At 37.1% G+C, this 18768-nt stretch overlaps 1 protein-coding gene across 1 annotated transcript in view; it reads left to right on the forward strand.

The window, feature by feature from the left end:
• The window catches only part of LOC123534385 (protein phosphatase 1F-like), a 33709-nt gene that overhangs the window by 1451 nt on the left and 13490 nt on the right, over window positions 1–18768 (forward strand). The window contains exons 2-6 of the mRNA XM_045316612.2: window positions 8608–8786; window positions 11656–11855; window positions 15349–15537; window positions 16863–17006; window positions 17258–17354. Of these exons, the coding sequence (XP_045172547.2) occupies window positions 8608–8786; window positions 11656–11855; window positions 15349–15537; window positions 16863–17006; window positions 17258–17354 (809 nt within the window). The remainder of the gene's footprint in view (window positions 1–8607; window positions 8787–11655; window positions 11856–15348; window positions 15538–16862; window positions 17007–17257; window positions 17355–18768) is intronic.

The raw sequence follows: 18768 nt of genomic DNA on the forward strand, positions 1-18768 counted from the left end.
CATATTCTCTCAGACAGTTGAAACAGTGTTTTTGACCTTTTTAACTCACACTTCTGATGATGTGCTGTCGTCTTATACCTTCTATCAATATATTTGACAATTTTTGTCAATATTTTTTAGCGTTTCTTGCACGGATACACAGGCTCGCTGCTGGTTAAACCCAAAAGGGCAGTTGAGTAGTCTCAGTAGATAGATAAAAAGTCTTTGTATATAAAAACCAAAGTATCAGATTGATTAAAAAAATATGATTCAGAAGCACTTGTTAAATCCAAATTGCTTTTTGTGAAAATGACCATGGTATAATTTCTTTGATCCTGCCTATCTTTCTAATTAAATCATTAATCAGTTGCCATTTTTTTATGTTCGATTGACATTCTTGGAACAATACCTAAAAGCTGCATTGCTGCAAAACATTTCAGTAGTAAAATTAACAGATATTTAAACCTATTTCGATGAAAATGAAAGCTAGACAGCATGTATTTTCCAGAAAAGAAAGTGATTAGTTTTAATTGTCACTGTGACACATGACTTTTTCTCACATATCAGAGATTAACCATTTTGCTGATATTTTTCGTTTTGTTATATGATTGGAATTGCATAAAATTTCAGGGTCTTTGGAGTGAGGTGCACTGTTACTGAAACTAGAATGAAAACAGTTTCTGCTTAATAACTTTAGTTTGGATTGATATATTGAAATTAAAAAACTTGGCCTATAAATAACATACAATAAAAACCGAGATTAGGATTGCATATGCCTTTGGGTCATTTGGGTCAAGTTCGAGGTCAGCATAACTTAATTGATGTGCATATATATGTATTGATTGTTTCTATAAATACAATGTACATTCTGATTGTTCTTTATTTCAATAAGTGTTTATGAGTAATATATTGCAGTGATTTACTAGATGTGCAGGAGAAGTATGAAAACTTGAATATATCTTTACTTCTGGAAACATGAAAATCAATCATCAACTTTTATTGACTCATTGGATGACAATTTTTATAACTTTTTCACAAACCACCTTGTGTGGGTTGGTTTCTTTGAAATCAACTGCTTTTGAAAGATATACCTCCTGCAAATACTGTAAGCTGTTCAAGTGCCTTACCACTTGTAGCACGCAACTGAGCAGTTCCTTACTCATTGCCAACAACATAATTATTTGTAAGGAGGAAACATCTAACAGATGTTGATTCAAACACACAAACACCTGCTCGCAAATAAGATTCTCTACATGGTCTCCACAAGCCTCCACAAATATAGCCAATTTTTGAACCCGGAAAAGAATGATAGCCAAAATGTAGACTTTCTTCTACATATTTTAATTACATGGCCTTGCAAACACATCACTATATGCATGTAATCTGTGTTAGCCATATGAGCCACGCCATGAGAAAACCAACATAGTGCAATTGCGACCAGCATCCGCGCATCCTGGTCAGGTTCGCTTTTAAAGCCTATTGCATTTGGAGGAACAGATAGCGAACAGCATGGATCCTGACCAGACTGCGCGGATTCACAGGCTGGTCTGGGTCCATGCTTGTCGCAAATGCACTATGTTGGTTTTCTCATTGCACGGCTTAATTATGTTTACATGCTTGGTGGTGTCTCTTTTAGATGTCCATAGAAAGGGGCATTATACCAGAGTCATCGTCATACTACTCTCAGTATTATCCCTTACCCTGCTAAATTTCTGTAATGAACTTGTCCATCTTTCAGTTTGGACAGAACCATTAACTGTTAAGAGGGATGCCTACCAAAAAGATACAGACTGAATGGCAAACAATGCAGATCTTGATCAGACTGCATGGATGTGCAGGCTGATCATGATCTACACTGGTTGCAAAGGCAGAATCAATCATGTCCAACATAATAAGGGGTATTCTGTTCTGTATTATAGATCTGCATAACGTGAAAAGAATAGGAACAGTTCTGAAATTTAGTCACAGCTGTGATAGATTCTTTGTAAATACAAAAACTAATGCTTGGGCCTCGCAACCTGAAATAATACAGAATATCAGCTGCTATAAACCAGTGCACTCATCTGTATTCTGCATCTGAGTTATAAAGACAAGTTTATGTTTTTCCTGCAGAGTTAAATAAATTTATATCTCTAAATAAATGCACCCCTTGGGGGGCTGTATGCATTAGCTATAAATCAAACTTTTAATGAATGAATTTTTTTTTTTTACTGAAATAACAAAAATAGTGCCAAAATTCAGTTCAGCAGTGTTGTTACCACCAACAAAGAATAAAAAGCAGTAATTTCTTATCCCCCCATCCCTCCCCCACCACTCCCCTTCTAAGAAGAGGGAATATATTGGTTTGATCTGTCTGTCAGTCGGTTGGTCTGTCAGTGGATAGACCATTCGGTTTCTGATCAATAACTAATAAATGTTTGTTCATGCAATGGCCAAACTTCATGGGATGATTACCTTTGGTCAGTGAATAACCATTTTTTAGGGATTTACATGTCAAAGGTCAAGGTCACAGTGACCTCGAGACTGGAAATTGTTTCCGTGCTGGAACTTGAGAACCATTTGTCTGTGGCTAGTGGATGACCTGTAATGTGCTGGGGGTCAGTATGTGAAATGTCAAGGTCACAAGAACATCAAGACTGGAAACAGTTTGCTTATTAGCTAGAGAACAATTTGGCATAATTATAGTCCACAAACTTCAAAAGGTGATTGCCTGTGATCAGTAGATTGCCCCTTTTAAATTGTGTTTGGCAGGGTTGTGGTCTGTTAGGTCAAAGGTCAAGGTCATAATGATCTAAGGATTGAAAAATGGGAAATACCTCATTGATGGCTTACGTGTTATAACTCCTATAGCTGCATTTTTATAAAACAGAAAGTTTAGTGGGGTGGCAGTTATACATATGGGGGAATATGGTAGAAGTTATATAACACATGCCCTGTAATTTGGATTACTGACAAAGTTAAATGCAGCATGTTAATTTTAAAGCATGCATGCAGTTTAGAATGAAGCATGCATTTCTGTTTGTGATCTGAAAGGTCTTCAGAATCAGGTGTTAACTTAGTGCTAAATGCTACCAGATTCTTCTAACATGTATCAAACAACCCAGTTATGGATCAGACCTGCAACCTCGTCCATTAATTCTTTAAATTTTGGGTTATATGAAATCTTGTATAAAAAATGAGTCACAATTGATAATTGATAATTAACAAATATAAAACTTGTAAGGAATCCTAATTACTGATATACTGTTTATCAAGCATTAATAAGCAATTTATTACACTGGTTGCTTGTATTTTGAATATCTTCAAATAAGCATTATGCCAACTGGTATTGACAGAAGTTGGAAGTGTGGTAATAATTTCCGAGAGAAATGTTATTGTTTAGAAGCTGTGGTGTAACATTTGGCAGTGAAGCTAATCTGGCTTCGTTTTTCTCATTACTTTGTTTCGGTTCCAATTAATTAACGGTAATTGATGGATACCACAGAACCAGCAGCTGGCAGCAGACTTAATTACTTTTTGTCAGGTATCATTTTATTCTGTTAAAAAAGGAACCTGAGATTTTTGTGTACTTTGAAAATACAGTGTTAGTAAGGTGATTTTCTTATTTCTATAACAAATGAGTGAAGTTTTTGTAAGCTTATTTCCTATTTATTCTCCCTTAGCCTGCTAAATTTCTGTAATGAACTTGTCCATCCTTCGATTTGGACAGTAGCATTAACTGTTAAAAGGGGTGCTTACCAAAAATATACTGACTGAATAGCAAACAGTGCAGGTCATGATCAGACTGCACAAAGATCATTTCTAGCCCAAATCTAGAGGTCAGTGCCTTTAAATACATATAGTTTATGACTTTGGATTAAAGTTTCAGATTGATACCAGAACCCTTCTGTTAGTTGAGGGTTCACCTGTAAGAGTTGGCTTACTCAGAAAATCTAGTTTTGAAGTTATTATCACTTACATGATCTTACATTAATACAGGTAGATGTAGTTTTTTTGCTGGATTAGTTCCATTTTTTACAGTGTGATAAGTGATGTAGGAAGGTAAAACATAAAGAGGTTAATAACCCATCATTGATAGCATACAGCTTATCTTGGGAAATCTCTGGCCTGTTTCCTGCCTAGATGCTTGCAAAGTTAAGGCCTTAAAAAATAAAGACGAGGAAACTAAATAGGTGTTCAACTATTGAAGTGATACAAAATTCATAAAAATTATATAGACCAATGTTTCATCTGAAATAGAATGTGCATGAAAATGCTTTTTAGCTTGTATGACTTTAAAAAAAAAAAAAACTACGAGGTATTATCCTCACTTGATCGTCAGCGTTGGGTTAAAATATTTGTTTAGGTCCACCTTTACTCAAAAACTGTAAGAGCTACAGCTTTGAAACTTAGCATGATCTTAGAATGAAGCATGATCTTATGTCCATGAGACAGTAAATGTACAGACAGTGAAATTTTGTGTAATGTGTAATTTTAAATTGACGTAGTATGCCTAAGTTTTCTGGTCTGTAGAGGCCTGATTTAGATAGAGATTAGACTCAACATGCTTGCACACAGGGCTTACGAGTGTTCCTCATGGTTTTGATAATGCTGGATTTTATCTGTAAGCTTGTGATTTTGTAAATACACAGGTTATCTCAGACTAAAATGTTACATGCTTTTTATCGTTTTTGTAATAATAGTTTGTTTTTGAGAGATATTTTCTACTTCCAGTGATTTTAAGCTCGTCTATACGAAGTATAAGGAGAGCTATCCTACTCGACCCGGCGTCGGCGTCTTTTCGCGTCCCCACCTTGGTTAAAGATTTTTTTACACTTTCTCTTTTTTCAACTTACCTCTGTAATTACTTGATGATTTGATTCAGACTTGAAATAGTTATTCCTCATCATCATCAACATCATCTGGCATAAGGGCCATAACTCTGGCACCAATATTTTATGATTTATCCCCCCTTTTCACTTAGATTTTCAGGTTAAAGTTTTGATGCACTTTCACTCTATCTCTGTTATTACTGAATGGATTTAATTCAAACTTAAAATAGTTGTTCAACATCATCACCCACATTATATGACACAAGGTGAATAACGCTGGCACCAATTTTTCATGAGTTATTCCCCCTTTTTACTTAGAATTTCAGGTTAAAGTTTTGATGCACTTTCACTCTATCACTGTTATTACTGAATGGATTTGATTCAAACTTAAAATAATTGTTCAACATTATCACCCACACCATATGACACAAGGTGCATAACTCTGGCACAAATTTTTCATGAATTATTCCCCCTTTTTACTTAGAATTTCAGGTTAAAGTTTTGATGCACTTTCACTCTATATCTTGTTATTACTGAATGGATCTGATTCAAACTTAAAATAATTGTTCAGCATTATCAGCCACATCATATGACACAAGGTGCATAACTCTGGCACAAATGTTTCATGAGTAATATTATGCCCCCTTTTACTTAGAATTTCAGGTTAATTTTGATGTATTTTCACTATATTTCAGTTATATAAAATGCATTTGATTCAAACTTGAAGTAGATGTTCCACATAATCGCCCACATCATATGACACAAAATGCATAACTCTTGCACCAATATTTAATGAATTATGCCCCCTTTTTGCATAGAATATAGTGTTTTGATACACTTTATCTTTACCTCTCTTATTACTTAATATTTTTGACACAGACTCAGGCTATTGTGCAATATCTTCAACCACAACTGAAGTCATTAAACACTCCAGAGACAGCTCCAGTTTCCTCAGATGTGCCCAGTTTCACTATCAAGCATCGAAATAGTCGAGCACGCTGTCTCCTGTGACAGCTCTTGTTTTGGCCGTTTTTAGGCTGAAATTCCGCCCAATTCCCCTGTTCAAAAAGTGTGTTGTTTTCCCCTATTCTGAAAAAAAATCCCCTCCAAAACAATCTTTTTTTCTTACATATCCCAACCAACAAAACCCTTTCTAGATGTACATGATAATGTGCAATTTTCCCCTCCTTAGAAGCGAAGCCACCATTTCCCCAGAACTTAAAGAAAACCCCACTGACTTCCTTATTTTTGGGCAGAATATGTAACTGTAAAGACAGATACTTTCTCGATGTTATGCGTGTGCCATTTCTAAAATGCTAATTGCCAGGAAGTTAAAGTCAGCTATAAAATGCTGTTTGCCATTTGCTGTTAGAATTTTTTGCTCTTTGTTTGACTATAAAAAGAATGTTGACTTATTGTATGCATTTTGAGAAATGTGTGCGAAATGAAAATATAGCATAATATTATGTTTTGAGAACGAAGACTATGACCGAAAAATGAATTATGCAAAAATATAAAAGATTTCTCATATTATCTGTTAAAATCACTTTAATATCATGTATACAACAAAGTATTTCTAGCTCAACAAGGAGAGTGCATAGATAATGATCGTGGGTTCGAGACTTCGTTCCCAGGGTATGGCATATGAACTTCTCCATGATGATTTGATAATAGACATTGCGTCAAGTGTTTTTTCATCCTCATAATATGGAATCATAAGGAGAAGTTGGCAGCTACTTGCGAGGGAAAAGCTAGTACTGGTAGAGAATCAAGAAACACTGGTTAGGTTAACTGACCACCGTTACATGATTGAAACACTGTTGAAAAAACAGCGCTAAACCCCAAAATGAACAAACAAACAAACTATTTGAATTAAAGACATATTAGACAGTTTTTTATATGTATATAGGCGAAAATTTTCCTATGGACAGAGTTTCTTTAAACTTGGTGTACTGATTGAAAGTCAATTTTAAAACAGAAATATGTATAAAAAAAAACTTGAATTATCTGGCCTTGAAAATAATGCAATATTTGTATTACTTGTACTGTGTTTTTAAAATTCAGCTCACTATTTCTGTTTTTAGACTTGGTTTCTACACTATTTCTCTTCCTTTTCAAAACAAAAGTTAAAGTCGAGTCAGGTCGTAACAATTTTCAGATCTGACACATGGTTTCAGACAGGATGTCCTTGATAGCATTGTGAAAACAAAGTTAGTATCTTAACACTGAAACAGTAGTCATTCAGATGTTTTACAACCAGAAAATAATATTAAAAAAAAACACCAGAAAGGTTGATTCAGAATTTTTATAAAAATAACACTAAGGCACATAGTCATACGGTGAAGTAATGAAGTCATACCTTCTGATATTTTCATGATTACTAACAGATAATGGTTCAACTAATCAAAATGATGAAATATTGTTGTTCCACAGTCACTAAAAGATAATACCATGCATAAAAAACAACTTCTGTAATCATTGTAACTGGGACGGTTTTCATACATCAAAAGTACTAATTAGCAAAATTTTTAATTGTATGTCATTACTAGAATGCTATTTTTATTAGCTCATCTGATTTTTAAAAAAAAATCTGATGAGGTATTGTCGTCACTTGATCGTCTGTGTCGGCGTTGGCGTTGGTTAAATTTTTTGTTTAGGTCCGCCTTTTCTCATAAACCATAAGAGCTACAGCTTGGAAACTTTGCACACTTTTTTGTCATCGTTAGGTGACTGTGTAGGCCAAGAACCATAACTCTGATTTGCATTTTGTGAGAATTATGGCACTTTTTGTACTTAGAAAATTTGAGTTTCTTGGTTAAATTTTTTGTTTAGGTCCATCTTTTCTCAAAAACTATAGCAGCTACAGCTTTGAAACTTTGCACACTTGTGTATCATCATTAGTTGACTGTGTATGCCAAGAACCATAACTCTAACCTGCATTTTGTCAGAATTATGGCCCTTTTTGTACTTAGAAATTCTGAACTATAACTCTTTCCTTACATACAACTCTAACCTGCATTTTGTCAGAATTATGGCCCTTTTTGTACTTAGAAATTCTGAACTATAACTCTTTCCTTACATACTGACCAGCACTTGCAGGCGAGCAATGGCACCCGTAGGCAGTGCTTTTGTTAGCAATTGCATCTGATTCAAAGCTGCTTTTATATTTTTATGCCCCCGAAGGGAGGCATATAGTTTTTGAACCGTCTGTCTGTCTGTCGGTCTGTCTGTCTGTCGGTCTGTCCGCAATTTTCGTGTCCGGTCCATATCTTTGTCATCGATGGATGGATTTTCAAATAACTTGGCATGAATGTGTACCACAGTAAGACGACGTGTCACACGCAAGACCCAGGTCCGTAGCTCAAAGGTCAAGGTCACACTTAGACGTTAAAGGATAGTGCATTGATGGGCGTGTCCGGTCCATATCTTTGTCATCGATGGATGGATTTTCAAATAACTTGGCATGAATGTGTACCACAGTAAGACGACGTGTCACACGCAAGACCCAGGTCCGTAGCTCAAAGGTCAAGGTCACACTTAGACGTTAAAGATCATTTTTCATGATAGTGCATTGATGGGCATGTCCGGTCCATATCTTTGTCATTCATGCATGGATTTTAAAATAACTATGCATGAATGTGTGACACAGTAAGACGATGTGTCACGCACAAGACCCAGCTCCATAGGTCAAAGGTCCTAAACTCTAACTCTATCGGCCATAACTATTCATTCAAAGTGCCATCGGGGGCATGTGTCATCCTACGGAGACAGCTATTGTTTTAACTAAAATTTTCAATTAAAGGGTTTTCTGTTTCAGAGGATGTCCAATAGGTTTCTCAGCTTTGATTGCACATGAGGTATATGAACGTGTGGCCAGTGAGAGCCTGGAAAATTTCTATATAGAGGATGATAAAAATGAAGTTGAGAGAATAGATGCAAATCAAGGTGAAAATGGGGAGGAAATAGACAATAAAGACACAGATGATGAAAAAACAGGTACTTGTTATATTGGTTGATATGCTCTTAGACTATTTGTCCATTGAAGAAAAAGTAGAGCCATTGCACTCGCCTTGCTGCCATTGGTTAAAGTTTTTGATAATGTCAGATATCTCCGTTACATCAAAGCTATTGCTTGAACCTTAAAATAGTTATTTACTATTAAAGTCTACACCAGGAGAAATAATCCGCATAACTCTGATTTGAATTTTGACAGAGTTATGCCCATTTTTAACTTAGAATTTTTTGGTTAAAGTTTGTGAAAAGTCAAATATCTCTGTTGCTATCTGAGCTTTTGAATTGAAACTTAAAATAGTTATTAACTATCAAAGTCTACACCAGCCCAGGAGAAACAGTCCCTATAACTCTGATTTGAATTTTGACAGAGTTATGACCCTTTTTAGCTCACCAGAGCACGAAGTGCTCAACGTGAGCTATTGTGACCGGTCATTGTCTGTCATACGTCATCTGTCAACATTTGCCTTGTGAACACTCTAGAGGCCACAGTTGTGACCCAATATTTATGAAACTTGGTCAGAATGTTTGTCTTGATGATCTCTAGGTCATATTCGAAACTTGGTCATGTGGGTTCAAAAACTAGGTCAGTAGGCCAGATCAAAGGAAAAGCCTGTAAACACTAGAGGCCACAGCTGTGACCCAATATTTATGAAACTTTGTAAGAATGTTTGTCTTGATCTATAGGTCAAATCTAGATCAGTAGGCCAGATCAAAGGAAAAGCTTGTGAACACTCTAGAAGCAACAGTTGTGACTCAATCTTTATGAAACTTGGTCAGAACGTTTGTCTTGATGATATCTAGGTCCAAACTGGGTCAAGTGGGGTCAAAAACTACGTCACTAGGCCAGATCAAAGGAAAACCTTGTTAACACTGTAGAGACCACAATTTAACTTTGAAACTCTTGAGAATTAGTCAAAATGTTTGTCTTGATGATCTGTAGGTCAAGTTCGAATCTGGGTCATGTTGGTTCAAAAACTAGGTCACTCTGTCAAATCAGGAAAAGCTTGTGAACACTCTAAAGGCCACAGTTGTGACCCAATGTTTATGAAACTTGGTCAGAATGTTTGTCTTGATGATCTCTAGGTCGAGTTTGAATCTGGGTCAATCTTTATGAAACTTGGTCAGAATGTTTGCCTATGATCTCTAGGTCAAGTTCGAATCTGGGTCATGTGGGGTCAAAAACTAGGTCACCCAGTCAAATCGAAGGAAAAGTTTGTGAACACTCTAGAAGCAACAGTTGTGACTCAGTCTTTATGAAACTTGGTCAGAATGTTTGTCTTGATGATTTCTAGGTCATGTTCAAAACTGGGTCATGTGGGGTCAAAAATTACACTCTAGAGGCCACAGTTTAAGTTTGAAACTCCTGAGAAGTGGTCAGAATGTTTGTCTTGATGACCTCTAGGTCATGTGGGTCAAAATCTAGGTCACCCGGTCAAATCAAAGGAAAAACTTGTTAACACTCTAGAGGCCACAGTTGTGACCCTATCTTCATGAATTTTGGTCAGAATGTTTGTCTTTATGATCTCTAGGCCAAGTTTGAAACTGGGTGTCAAAAACTAGGCCAGTAGGCCAGATCAACTCAGGTGAGCGATATAGGGCCATCATGACCCTCTTGTAAGAGTCAGCGTAAATAATTAGTACAAAAAAGCTGAGGTCTGTGTGTGTTTTATTTGTGCATTTTATGGCATGGATTGTATTTGGACAGATTGAATGTAAAAACTGTCATTACTGAAAACAGGAATGGATATGCATACATGTGTATGCATTATGTAATGTCCATTTTTAGATGGAAAAAGTTTTTTTCAGATAGAAGTTTCAAAGTATAATACATTGCCAGTTGAAGAACCTAAGAAAAAGTATAAAAGCATTTCCAAGATTAGCACTTGTAAAACTTATGTAAAATTTTTGTATTAGTATTATTAAAATTTTTCTTCTAAATTGAAATGGTTTGATCAAGGCAAACAATGATGAAATGTTCAGATCAAAATCATAATTATACATGTAAATATGATATACAGTCAAACTTTGTTTGCTCAAACCTGCCTGCTTAGCTCGATAGGGAGACTGTAGATCTACGGATCGCAGGGTCATGAGTTAGATCCTCGGGCGGGGCGTATGTTCTCTGTGGCCATTTGATAAAGGGCATTGTGTCTGAAATCATTTGTCCACCACCTCTGATTCATGTGGGGAAGTTGGCAGTTACTTGCAGAGAACAGGTTTGTGCTGGTACAGAATCAAGGAACACTAGTAATGTTAACTGCCCGTTGTTACATGACTGAAATACTGATGAAACACAACGTTAAACCAAAACAAACAAACATTGTTTGCTCAAACTCGGACATTTAAAAAAACCTACCTTCACTCGAACTCATTATCAGGTCGTGGCAAAACTCGAACTGCCGATAGCTCAAACAAATTTTGACAGTCCTGTCAAGTTTAAGCGAACAGAGTTAGACTGTATTAAATTGAGGAAGGAGCCAAAGAAACACATAGGCCTGAGTGAAAATGTTCATGAGCGAACTTGTGAGGGAATGATTCAACAGTTAAGTAGTACAATGTGATACTGTAATTATTTTACGTCGTATATGATGACGAAAAAAAATTGTATCAACCTATTCGAATGTCTGGTTTTCTTAACGCATCTTCACATATCAAGGGCAAATCCAAGTGCTTCATTTTCTATATTTATGCACTCAGAACACTTTCACTCAACCTGCAAGTTGTTGCACATTTGTTTTCAATAATGTAAATGTTATCTTTATTTTCAGTCAATGTGAGGATTAATCAGCCATTGAAAAGTGACATGTTTGTCGTATGTATTAAATATTTTTCGAATATCATATATTTTCAGAATACTGTGCCGAGAAACTGCATGATCATGTTATCAGTATATTAGAGACCGTTTGTCGGAAATGGCAGGCAGACTTTCCAGAGATTCAGATAGATGGCAAATTACCCGTTGTATCCTTCTGTTGCATCAAAAATACTCGGAGAAAGATGGAAGACAAACATGTGATTATTCCAGACCTGAATGCTCTCTTCGGTTTAAAGGTTTGTTAAAAATGACTTCAGTATGTAATAAAGAGGAACATTAACTTCTCAAATGAATCTCTCAGAGTTTGTACAAGGTTTTGTCCCTTTGGAAAAATGTCTGCCTGGTATCATCAGAATTCAAAATCCCTGTCCAAAAACTTAATGACTTATATTTTAAATTTGTAGGTTGTTGTCTACATGAAATCACTATCAAATTATATTTAAGGATTAAGTCACACTGGAGGTCATAGGTCAAATAGCTTAAATTTGTGTCCGCTCTGTATCTTCTTAATCATTAGAAAGATTTTCATTAAAAAGCATAATTTATTAGCCTCAACAGTCAACAAGGAAACATACACATTACATAACCCCAGGGTCACACTTGGAGGTCAAAGGTCAAATAGCTTTAATTTGTTTATGCTTCATATCTTCATAACCATTGGAAAGATTTTCATAAAACTTTTTTACCACATCAAGGAGACATGTAGAGTGCACAACCCAGTTCTTAAAGTCCAAGGTCACACTTGGAGGTTAAAGGTCAAATTATGAAATAGCTTGAATTTGTGTACACTTCATATCTTCTTAACCATTGGAAAGATTTTCATAAAGCTTAACATAGCTTCCTGTGTTAACCTCATCAAGGAGACATGCAGAGTGCACAGCCCAGGTCATAAAGTCTAAGGTTACACTCAGAGGTCAAAGGTCAAATAGCTTGTCTTGAATTTGTGTACGCTTCACATCTTCTTAACCATTTGAAAACTAGCATCAAATTTTAACCTCAACAAAATGAAATGCAGAGTGCACATCCAAGGTCATTTGGTCCTAGATCAAGGTCATACTTGGAGGTCAGAGATCAAATAACTTAAATTTATGTATGCTCCATGCTTGTATCTTCTTAATTATTGCAGAGATTTTCGTGAAACCAGCACCAGTGGTCAGCCTTATCAAAACAACATGTAGAGTGCACAGCAAGGTCACTAGGATCAAGGTCAAGGTCACACTCAAAGGTTAAAGGTCATGATCACAATATTTTACTTTCCTTGTATCAGACAGTGTCTTGGGGGGTATGAATCACTCTTGGCGATCTAACGATGGTTTATCATATTTTTGATCAAGTGTTGGAATTGTTCAGAACTTTAACATATAGTCTTTCAGACGTATTTATGTTCACTGAGTGCTTGTTACATGTTAGGTATTTTTAAAACTACATTTTCCTTTGTTGGTGAAAGATAAGAGAAAATAAAATTCATTAAGTATGACTTTGCGTAAAATATTGTATTGTTGTGCACAATGTATATTGCAGGGTCACCCTCCTCAGAGTTTCTATGGTGTGTTTGATGGCCATGCTGGTATAGAGGCCACTTATTGTATTGTTGTACACAATGTATATTGCAGGGTCACCCTCCTCAGAGTTTCTACGGTGTGTTTGATGGTCATGCTGGTATAGAGGCCACTTATTGTATTGTTGTACACAATGTATATTGCAGGGTCACCCTCTGCAGAATTTCTACGGTGTGTTTGATGGCCATGCTGGTATAGAGGCTGCTTATTGTATTGTTGAACACAATGTTTATTGCAGGGCTACCCTCCGCAGAGTTTCTACGGTGTGTTTGATGGCCATGCTGGTATAGAGGCCACTTATTGTATTGTTGTACACAATGTATATTGCAAGGTCACCCTCCTCAGAGTTCCTATGGTGTGTTTGATCGCCATGCTGGTATAGAGGCCACTTATTGTATTGTTGTACACAATGTATATTGCAGGGTCACCCTCCACAGAGTTTCTACGGTGTGTTTGATGGTCATGCTGGTATAGAGGCCACTTATTGTATTGTTGTACACAATGTATATTGCAGGGTCACCCCCTGCAGAGTTTCTACGGTGTGTTTGATGGCCATGCTGGTATAGAGGCCACTTATTGTATTGTTGTACACAATGTATATTGCAGGGTCACCCTCCACAGAGTTTCTACGGTGTGTTTGATGGCCATGCTGGTATAGAGGCCACTTATTGTATTGTTGTACACAATGTATATTGCAGGGTCACCCTCCTCAGAGTTCCTATGGTGTGTTTGATGGCCATGCTGGTATAGAGGCCACTTATTGTATTGTTGTACACAATGTATATTGCAGGGTCACCCCCTGCAGAGTTTCTACGGTGTGTTTGATGGCCATGCTGGTATAGAGGCCGCTTATTGTATTGTTGTACACAATGTATATTGCAGGGTCACCCCCTGCAGAGTTTCTACGGTGTGTTTGATGGCCATGCTGGTATAGAGGCCACTTATTGTATTGTTGTACACAATGTATATTGCAAGGTCACCCTCCTCAGAGTTTCTACGGTGTGTTTGATGGTCATGCTGGTATAGAGGCCACTTATTGTATTGTTGTACACAATGTATATTGCAGGGTCACCCCCTGCAGAGTTTCTACGGTGTGTTTGATGGCCATGCTGGTATAGAGGCCGCTTATTGTATTGTTGTACACAATGTATATTGCAGGGTCACCCTCTGCAGAATTTCTACGGTGTGTTTGATGGCCATGCTGGTATAGAGGCTGCTTATTGTATTGTTGAACACAGTGTTTATTGCAGGGCTACCCTCCGCAGAGTTTCTACGGTGTGTTTGATGGCCATGCTGGTATAGAGGCCACTTATTGTATTGTTGTACACAATGTATATTGCAAGGTCACCCTCCTCAGAGTTTCTACGGTGTGTTTGATGGCCATGCTGGTATAGAGGCCACTTATTGTATTGTTGTACACAATGTATATTGCAGGGTCACCCCCTGCAGAGTTTCTACGGTGTGTTTGATGGTCATGCTGGTATAGAGGCCACTTATTGTATTGTTGTACACAATGTATATTGCAAGGTCACCCTCCACAGAGTTTCTACGGTGTGTTTGATGGCCATGCTGGTATAGAGGCCACTTATTGTATTGTTGTACACAATGTATATTGCAGGGTCACCCTCCTCAGAGTTTCTACGGTGTGTTTGATGGCCATGCTGGTATAGAGGCCACTTATTGTATTGTTGTACACAATGTATATTGCAAGGTCACCCTCCTCAGAGTTTCTACGGTGTGTTTGATGGCCATGCTGGTATAGAGGCCACTTATTGTATTGTTGTACACAATGTATATTGCAGGGTCACCCCCTGCAGAGTTTCTACGGTGTGTTTGATGGCCATGCTGGTATAGAGGCCACTTATTGTATTGTTGTACACAATGTATATTGCAGGGTCACCCTCCACAGAGTTCCTATGGTGTGTTTGATGGCCATGCTGGTATAGAGGCCGCTTATTGTATTGTTGTACACAATGTATATTGCAGGGTCACCCCCTGCAGAGTTTCTACGGTGTGTTTGATGGTCATGCTGGTATAGAGGCCACTTATTGTATTGTTGTACACAATGTATATTGCAGGGTCACCCTTCGCAGAGTTTCTACGGTGTGTTTGATGGTCATGCTGGTATAGAGGCCACTTATTGTATTGTTGTACACAATGTATATTGCAGGGTCACCCTCCTCAGAGTTTCTACGGTGTGTTTGATGGTCATGCTGGTATAGAGGCCGCTCTTTTTGCAGCCAAACATATACACGGTAACCTTGTACACCACTGTGACCTTGACAAGGATCCCGTAGAGGCCTGTAAAGCTAGTTTTAAAGTTACAGATGAACAATACATTCCAAAAGCAAAAAAAGTGGTAAGGAGTAATGTTTGTACATCTTATTATGTTAATCATATTTAACCCTTTCCCTGCTAAATTTCTATAATGAACTTGTCCATCTTTCAATTTGGACAGTACTATTAACTGCCAAAAGGGGTGCTTACCAAAAAGATACTGACTGAATGGCAAACAGTGCAGATCATGATCAGACTGCATGGATGTGCAGGCTGATCATGATCTACACTGGTCGCTTAGGCAGAATCGGTCTTGCTAGCATGATAAGGGTTAGTGTGAACATGAAGGGTTGCAATAATACCAACATTCCTAATTACTACGACTGCATCAAATTCTACTAGACCATTTAACTTTTATAAAGTCTCTCTTAGGTAGAGTGCCTGCTTTGAGTACGGGAGGTCGTGGGTTCACTCTCTGGCCATGTCATACCAAAAATGAGAAAAATGACGCAGCTTCCTCGCTTGGTGCTCAGCATTATCAGACTTTTTTGCAGGGTTTGGATATACAATAAAAAGTCCTTGAATTTTACCCAAAAGTCCTTAGAAAACAATTCTAACAACCATTTATTATGGGAATATAAACTTCAAAAAGAAATTGAAAAAAAGAAAAAAACAAGGTTGAAAGTAAATAATGGTATTTCTTTATTTATCAATCTTGGTATACACTGGTAGCATTTATGTCTGTAAACACATTCTGTAGCTGCTTATATGTAGTGCAATTTCAATTTTGGCACTGTTTTTTGAAAATAGTTGATAAATAGTTATTCAAAGTAAGATTTCAAAATTAGGTTTCTTAAAAAGTAGTCATTGAAAAAGTAAAAATAGTAATTGGAAATTCCTTTAAAAGTATTTGAATTTTGTCTAAAATTTCATCTTGGTTGTTTGTTGTTTGGTCTAGCTTCCTGCATTGTAATTAAAGACTGAAACTTACTTTTGAGCATAATTTTAGGAGAAATTGTCATAGTTCAAGATGATGGGGGAGGGGGGTGGTATTGTCATGGCTTTTACTGGAAAACGCAACCCATGGCAGTACTGGCAAAATGTCAGTTATTCTAACAGTATACTGTAAAATCATTAATATTCATGGGGGACTAATTTTTGTGGATTTCATGGTTAAGTCAATCGACGAAATTTAATCCCAATGAACAAGTAAAATTCCCATTCATTTTATGTTGTGAAGATGTAATCCACGAATTCATATCCCCACGAAATTGCCGTTTTGACCAAAACCATGAAATTTCATGCCCACAAAATTAAATGATTTTACTGTAGTTAAGTAACATCTAATTTGCTATTCAAATAACCATGTATTGCACATTACTTAACTTTGTGAAAATACATTTTTAGAAATGGCGGAGTGGTTGTACAGCAGTTACAGCCCTTGTTAGAGGCAACAAATTATACCTCAGTTGGCTTGGAGACTCACAGGCTTCTTTAGTAAAAAATGGCAAAGTAGTTACCAGGATGGAGCCGCATAAACCAGACAGACAGGTAACCATGAAGTGACGGAATTCTTTTTAGTATAAAACATCAATACTTAACCAGATTTGTGTAAACCATTCTGACCCTCTGCTCATAGGGGTCAGCAAAACTAAAGATAGGAGAACGTTTAAATGACCACCAAACCAGTTCAGCATATAACTTGTCATTCTAAATTTACCAGATTCTATTAAGAGACCAATATATTAAAAGACCACTTTTTTGGCTATCCCTTATAAAGACTCTACTGTATAATATTTCAGGATGAACGAGATAGGATTGAGGGTCTAGGTGGACTTGTGGTGTTGATGGGAGATTTATGGCGGGTCGGAGGAAACCTTGCAGTATCAAGAGCTATAGGTACACATTGTGTTCTCGATTATAACCTAGGGACTGAAATTCATACTCTTTATTCACAAAAAGAACAGTTGAACATCTGTCGCTCGAATGGGATCGTCAAGATTTGTTTGAGTTATTGGTTGTTCAAGCCATCTAACAATATACATTACTGTGAAATCATTTTCGCGCTAGAACCGATGCGCGAATTTAAGACAGTACTATTATTTTTTAATTTTATTTTTTATTTATAAATTGAAAATGCGCGAAATAAAGCCCGCACGAAACAGTCCTTTTTTACGTTTGCGCAAATTTCATGCAAGCGAATTTTAATGATTTCACAGTATGTAGTGATATTGCCATGACCTGACAGTGAGTGCAAGCAAAGGGTTGTGTTAGAATTATAAAATTTTGAGCGTACGAAGTTCGACTGTATGTGAAAAATTTGTATGGGCCTAATGAAATCTCTTCTTACTTATTCAAAAAGTACTGTAAAAAAGCTGGATCATTGTGACGTTTCTGACTAGTTTTAGAACACATGAGCCGTGCCATGAGAAAACCAACATAGTGGCTTTGCAACCAGCATGGATCCAGACCAGCCTGCGCATCCGCGCAGTCTGGTCAGGATCCATGCTGTTCGCTTTCAAAGCCTATTGGAATTAGAGAAACTGTTAGCAAACAGCATGGATCCTGACCAGACTGCGCGGATGGGCAGGCTGGTCTGGATCCATGCTGGTCGCAAAGCCACTATATTGGTTTTCTCATGGCACGGCTCACATAATGAAAACACTTAAGGGTTCCAATACAGCTTCAGTTATATAAGAAATCTTTCTGGAATGGATTGTGTAACACTGGTTTTACTTAGTAAATCTATTTTTAGTAAAACTACGTTTATATTTTCAAGTAAAGAACTGGTGTGAGGAACCGCTGTTTTCATTTAAAGCTTCAATATTTGATACCTCACCTGAGCAAAAAGTGCTCAGGTGAGCTATTGTCAGTGATCGCTGACTGTCTGTCATCTGTCAGTTCGTCCGCACTTCTCTTCAAACAACATCTTCTCTGAAACTGTTTGATGGAAGTTGATAAAACTTGGCTTGGATGTTACTTGGGTGGTCCTCTTCTTTTTCAAATGGTTCCGCTTGGTTGCACATAAGGGCAGCCAGAGCTAAAAATAGATAAGTCTTCAAATGACATTTCCTCCTAAACTGCTGGTTCTGTCTTGAAAACAATTCACACAAATGGTCCATATATAACCCTCTACCAAGTTTGTTCAGATTATTCTGTTTCATCAAAAAACATGGCCACCATGGGGCTTGGTCACTTTTCCCCTGTGTGTGTTTATTGGAAACTATTCAAATTTTCTTGTGTGAAATTTTAAATTTAAAGATAATTTCACACAAATGGTCCTTGTGTGAGCTCCTACCAATGCAGTTCAGGT

This window comes from Mercenaria mercenaria, chromosome 12, assembly GCF_021730395.1.
Source record: "Mercenaria mercenaria strain notata chromosome 12, MADL_Memer_1, whole genome shotgun sequence".
NCBI lineage: Eukaryota > Metazoa > Mollusca > Bivalvia > Venerida > Veneridae > Mercenaria > Mercenaria mercenaria.